Here is a 7,293-nt window from a genome sequence, read left to right as displayed (position 1 = left end):
TTTGACAGTGGTCGGTCGACAGCGGGGAAATTATACGGTAGCCATTTTGATATTCGTTCAACTCTCAAGGCAGATATTGAGGGAGTTTAAGTTCGTTTATCGGCTTCCTCCGCCATGGGGGAGACGAAAATTATATATCATATTGACGATGAGGATACACCATATTTAATCAAGCTCCCTATTCATGCAGACCTTGTTACGTTAGGGGATTTTAAAAATGCTCTCAACCGCCCTAACTACAAATTCTTCTTCAAGTCAATGGATGATGATTTTGGGTAAGTTTCAATAATCTACTATGGAATATCAGCTTGAATTATACACAATGTTGCCAAGTGCATGCCTTATAAATGATGTTTATTGTCAATACAATGCATGAAATGTAAACAATGTGTAATAGTGACCGGGCAATAAGTGAGATATTGCACGATTACCGAAGTGATTCAGAACCTGGAATAATTGAGACTGAAGCCATGCATGATGCCATTGCTATGGATGGAGTTCTAATAGTAATCTAGATCTTTGCCTGGAGATAGATCCAGTAGCAGCTAATATTGGAACTTTTTATATTACTCTTGTTCTTACACTAACATGTTAGATTACATGTACATGTAATGACATTGGGTTATTCATATTAAGAAATCAGACATTTTCATCCTGTTTCAAACGTTTAATATGACATACACATGAAGCCACATAATGTTACGAATATCTGGTGGTCAAAATGATCTTCATAGAGAAAAGATTTTTGTGGCTGACATCTGTCACAGGATATGAAACATCTAAAATATTCAAGCTACACAACTCTGAAAATATTTGTTGCTTCTCCTGCTCATTGAAGCATAGATATAAAACAGTTTGTGGTTCAGAATGGCGCCGTCTCGCTAACCTGAGGGTCTCGAGTTCAATCACGGTGATGGTGCGGAAGGTGCATGGTTTCCCCCATGCCAGTGGTGCAGGATGGAAAGCCTGGTAATGAACAGTTTCGCGATGGTTGGGATGAGACAAAAACTGAGGTCTTGTATACCAGCCCTTCACATTTAGGTTGCACTTTTTGACGCACCTTGACTTTTCTTCGCTGGTCTCATTAAAGACTCCTGCAAATTAGCTAAATCACTCTCCTAAATACTGAGATTAATAAACTACTTTCAGTTTTTGTTTATTTTTAACTTGCATCCGTTCGAGCTATCAGTTTCCAGGATGATAATTCTGACGCTACCATATTCACCAAATATTAAACAAGACTAAAGCATAAATACCATTTGGGTCTCCTTAATTCAAGAAAATGTAGAATTACTCTAGCAATATAATTAAGAAGAGGTTTTTACGTGAGCTCTTTTCTCATTTTTGCAATTGGCAATAGCTTTTTAGCGCTCTCGCACAATTTTATGAATGTGAAGGACTGTTGTATACACGTTAGCACTGTGAATGTAAAGAAAACTTGACTCTAATTTGATGAAGAATTTTTGGAAACCTCACTTACATGTACCTAATCCTCGAACCCGTCATGTCAGTCCGCAGACCCTTCCTATTGTCCTAAAACCCTTACTGTCTGTCCCCGAACCCTTCCAGTCGTCCTCAAACCCTTACTGTCAGTATGCAAACTGCTGCGCTGACCCTTCTTGTCAGTCCTTGAACCCTTCCTCTTCGTCCTTATTAAGCTACCAAATGAAATTAATGAATGCATCTCAACCCTTACCTCTGTTCTAGTCTCCCCACCCCAGCCACCTCTGTTCTACAGCTCTCTTGGAGACCTTTGTACATGTACCTTCTATTTTCCACTGTAATTCTTCTTTTTTTGTCAAAAGGAATCATTTCTCACCACATCTGACACAAATTTATGATAGTCCAAACACTATTTACAAGTGGAATTTTGTGATTCAAAAATATAAACAAATGACTGCAAGCTGTAGGCTGGTAATGGCGGACTAATTCAAACTTGTTTATATGTATTTGAATTGTAAAATTCATCTTTGAAAAGAGGATTATTATAAATTTGTTTCAGATGCAGCTTAAACATACATTATGCAAGAGCTAAATCTGCCTATTGCAGGTCTTTCTTTAGGCCTGAAATGTTATCTAAATTATTTACTTATACAGACCATAAAGAACTCTCGATGCCATCGCTAGCCTGCGTTATTTACTGGATTTGAATACATATTGTGATGGATGATTTAACGTCAAAATGGATAATCAAGACTGTTTTTTTTATCGTAACGACTTTAGTAATGATGATCGAGGCTAAGCCTAAAATTCAATCGCTAATATCTCGGTTCATAGTGGAGCAATTTGAATTTTTCAGCATATTCTAATTTTTAGTTATTATAGTTATTAGTTATTATAGTTATTAGTTATTATAGTTATTAGTTATTATCAAATCTCCCATAATGCCTCTTTAACAAGGATGCATCGGAACTTTCAGGGGACTGAGACTGTGACAAAGAATCGCTTACCGTAATTGGCTGCGTTGTGGCATTAAAAAATAACTGGCACTAATGACACATGTACAGTATTAAAATAACTGGCTCTAATGACACCTGTATTAAAATAACTGGCTCTAATGACACCTGTATTAAAATAACTGGCTCTAATGACACCTGTATTAAAATAAATGGCTCTAATGACACCTGTATTAAAGCTGAGTATTCTGTATATATATTAATTTATTAAGATAATTAATCTTGTGACTTCTTTATTAAATAATTTTAATTATGTTGTCACAGCCATTTAATAAACTCACATGCATCTTGTCAGACTTATATTTACCGGTAGATAACATTTTTGTTGAAATCATTTAGTCCCGAAATGTCAAAGTTTGTGTGGAGTGGACGTTAAACCCCATTTCTCTCTCTCTCTCCCTCTCTTAGACAATTAGGGTGTTCAAGATTGTGCAACTTGTTCCTCGATTCAATGTGATGTGTTACATAAAAACAATCTTGAGTCTTTACAGTAGTTTTGACTATTTATATATGTACGAGCCATGCCACAATCTAATTTGAGACGACAACTCTATTTCTAGCATGTATATTATAATAATGTATTGTAATTATTTCAGGGTTGTCAAAGAAGAAATAATAGACGATGATGCCAGATTACCGTGTTTTAACGGTCGAGTTGTATCTTGGGTAAGTCAGAGTTACCTTTCCTTTATCTTGTCATATTATGTGCTTTAACAGAAGAACTGCACAACTCAGCCTTGAATAAACAGTATAGGAATACAGCACAATTAGGAGATACTTGTACATGTAATTGATTGAAAATTCCAGAATTGAAATCTCGCAAATGATACATGTGTATTAGTCTTTACATTTCAATGTGATTTTCTGCAGGTTCCATCACTTATAAGAATTTCTGAACTCATAAAATAAATATGAAATATGCAAAGGCCTTTAATGAGTGTCGTAATGCGTAAACTACATGTAAATCTAGCGATGAGCTCAATATTTGGATTTTAATTTTCTGACAAACTGAAAGCCACTTGAGAAATCTGGAACTGCCATTTTAACATTAATTGTATAATCAATCAACATATTTCTTGCTTGCATTAGTTAATTCTGTTTCCGTTTTTTTACAACTGCCCTTTAACACATGCCTTTTACACATGCCTGCCTTTAATTAAAATAATAATTGTGTTCCATATTAATTTTGTTTATTTTATGTGTGTCAAGTGCTAAATACTGCTCAAAGAAGATGTATTCTTTAGCCCCCCCACCCCCCCAAAGAATGTTAAGTTTCCGGTAACCCGACCTACCCATCACAAAACCTGCAGATTCTTAAATTTTTTAGTGTCAAGAAAAATGAAAAATCTTTTGTTCACCGACCTACATGTACTGTTCAGAATAACCTAAACCTTCCGAATTTGTGAAAATGCCTGAATAATTTGTTGTTACATGTATAAATGAATATAAATGTCATCTTTGAGGCTGCAATTGCCGATCGGAATAGGCAAGTACATGTAGTCTACAGCGTACGATTATTAAAAAATGACATACATGTACTGTTGATGCAAGATTGCTGACATGAAAATCAAGACTACAAGTTTCAGATAGATTTACCCCTACACATTCTAATAAATATTGGCATGCAATTGGACAAAAACACAGATAGGATCTGCTCAATTAATATTTAAAACAAGAACAGGTAGATTTATTACAGACCTATTTTGTACAACAGTACGATACGATTTTTAAATTTTTCATCGCAAGTTCTTTCCCTTGAACAAAATGGCCTCCCTATATGCTAATTGTTTTTTTTCTTAGCATGGAATGATTAAAATGCATTCATTTGCCCCCAAAGAGAATATTTAAATCAGAAATATAGCCTCTGATTTATTTTAAACAATTATCTAAGAACTCCATCCACCAATCTATACCGACGACGATACAACTTGGCATGAAATTTGAGATAATTGAAGATTTTCACACATAATATTATAGGCTACCGTAGATCTACTAAATCTAATTTAAAGTTGGGTTCCCAGAAAAGTATTTATCGGGTGGTTATTTCCAATAAAAGTATGGCAATTTTGGTATATATATGGAAAGTAGAGATATCCAATCTTACTAGAAAAATACTGGATTCCCCGAAAACACTCATGGAGCGTATACAGGACAAAAATGTAATGGTTCCTGCACGCATGATGTCAAAGGTCACATGCGAACATTGAGCACTTGATGTACAAGTTGATAAACTTTATGAAGAGTTAGACGTACAGGTACAACACATTCTGAGATAAAAATGATGGAAAAAGACGCGGGTAGTGGATAATCCAAGAATTTAATTAGGATTCGATTTTTGTAATAAATAGTAAGCCATTAAAGACAACATCATCTTATGTATGCAATGAATTCTCCTCTGACTTCCAAGAGAGTTAAGTCACGTGAAGTAAACATGACCTGGTTTTATCGAGTTTTTATAGCAGGGCATTCCTTCGCAATTACAATGTTTGAGAAGGATTTGAAGCAAAATTATGACAAATTAATTAGTTTGAATATGTTTTTAGTCCATACATACCATTAAGTCACCCAGTTTGTACGCAGGAATGTATCTTTAATATAACTAAAAAATTTTAAAAAAAACCCCGAAATGATCCTAATCTATTTTGCGTCCATTTTTTGGCTTTATATGCATTCATGTGCCCATTTATACGCATACATGTGCCCTTTATATATACATGTATGTGCCTTTTGGTGTGAAAATATGTGTGTAATTTGTCTTAAAATCGTTCTGATTAAAATACAGATCTATATTTCATTTCGTTTTATTTATACTTTCAATGGCCTATACTACTTGAAGATGTGACTGGTTGTCATGGAGGGTTGCGCCCGGGGTCATACGAGCGGCTTTTGACCCTATGACATCAGACATTGATTAATCAAACGGCGTTGATGTTTCTAGTGGTTTACCCACAGTTCCGTGCATGGCACGCCAAGAACTCACTGTAACAAACCGTTTCATTGGTTAATCCCTCACGTCAACCAGAACGCAGGTTATATAACAACTCTTCCAGATCCTAGTGTAGTAAAGACAAGTAAAACAAAATTTTGAACTAGAGACTCGAGACTTATATCTTCACTTCAATATATCATTTTCAGACAACTCAGCGCCATTGAGCAGTACATGTATACTGGATAATAGGCGCTATATAAATAAATTATTATTATTATTATTATAAAAAAACAAAACGAAATAGCATGTGTGTTTTAATCAGATTGTCTTAAAATGTATATTTAAAGTAGCTAAGTCCGTAACTCAGTATCATCCAAAATCTTCGACATTGAAAACACAAGTTTTTTTGCAATTTAAATCAGCATTGGTGTTGTGATCTTACCTGGAAAAGATGGGCTTCTGATATCCAATATTTAAGACAAAATAAACATTTTACCATTGGTACACGAATCGTATACCATAATGTGTTTCACACCATTTGTAACAAGGTGCTCAAAGAATGAGGCTAGACATTTTCAACATGTCATGTCAAACAGTGATATCATGTTCTTATATGGAGAGCATGCGCAATAAATAATATTGGTGTTGACTGGAATAACCAGACGCTAGAAACTGACTTGCGGTTGAGACTTCTGGCGTATTTCGCCGAACATAACTGTTGACAATTCACAGTAAAACGGACACGATTGAATGTAAAACAGTTTATATAAATTCATATTACATTATTATATGTGTTGCGACCCATTTGTGCCAATTTCTAGGTCCAAAATATTACCAATTTAGCTCCTTTAAACTGTATGTAAAAATACTAGAAAACTTAGTTTGATACAAGAATATAACAAGTTTGATATAAAATCTGGGGATCTTGTAGATTACCATAATAAAAGAGAAACATTGCTATCACTTGTCACTGTAATGATATATTAACATGTGACAGGTGAAGTGGTGTCACTCATTTCCTGGCCTACTCAACAGTTTATTTGTGGAAATATTGATAATGATACTTGGGAAATGAAGAAAAAAAGGCTACATGTACATGTACATTTTGTTGTGAATAATAGGTCAGTTATTGATGGTTTTAGGGAGGAGGGAGCCTCAGTGGCTTGTTGGCTCGCTAACCTGGAGGTCCTATGTTCGAGCCCCTAGGGGGGGGGTTGGATGGCCAAATGGGTTGCACATGTGCGCTGTATCATACGGTCTATCATTGAGTCAACTGGTGGGGTTTCGATTCACCGTTTGTACCTGACAAGGAGTAATAAAGGGCCTTGGTAATTGTCAGTGGAAGTAGGGTTTTATTGGAGATCATCAAGTTCTGGTTTTCCTATTATTACATGTATTTCAAGAAGATTTGATATTAATTTAGCAATTCAAGTCAATACTATTCATGTTATTGGTACAATCATATACATTTATACATGTATGTGTAGCTACATGCACATGTAACATTTAGAGGCAAATACTTTACTTGAAAGTATCAAATTTCGATAAAAAAAATAAAAAAAATTCATAGGTTTTTCATATACATGTATATCTGTTCTTCACTATGCATATCCATTTGTGAATCAGAAAAATTATATGTGACATAGATTTAGTTTCCAATCCAAATTGTTAGTTGCCATTCTGTTCCATTTGATTCTAATTAAGTGAGAGTGGTGAAACTTTGTGTATAGCTTCATTAAATCAATACCTTGACTAATTTCAATAATGAAAATTTTCTGCTCAGGCTAAGTAGTGATAAGCATTTTAATTGTGCAAGGCTTTGGAATATACAGTGTAACTCTGATTTTAATTGATGCTGATGTTGATGTTCATGAGGTGAATGTCTTGACTTGAGTTCAATGATTAACA

At 34.7% G+C, this 7,293-nt stretch overlaps 1 protein-coding gene across 5 annotated transcripts in view; it reads left to right on the top strand.

Annotated features, from left to right (window-relative positions):
- Positions 1–7,293, top strand: part of LOC126828647 (segment polarity protein dishevelled homolog DVL-3) — a 66,123-nt gene continuing 58,830 nt past the window's right edge. For all 5 annotated transcript variants that reach the window (XM_050558543.2, XM_050558541.2, XM_050558542.2 and 2 more), the window contains exons 1-2: positions 1–275; positions 3,053–3,122. In XM_050558543.2, the coding sequence (XP_050414500.1) occupies positions 115–275; positions 3,053–3,122 (231 nt within the window). In that variant the 5' untranslated portion in view covers positions 1–114. The remainder of the gene's footprint in view (positions 276–3,052; positions 3,123–7,293) is intronic.

Source organism: Patella vulgata, chromosome 7 (assembly GCF_932274485.2).
Source record: "Patella vulgata chromosome 7, xgPatVulg1.2, whole genome shotgun sequence".
Lineage (NCBI taxonomy): Eukaryota > Metazoa > Mollusca > Gastropoda > Patellidae > Patella > Patella vulgata.
This window is presented reverse-complemented; position numbering and strand designations above follow the sequence as displayed.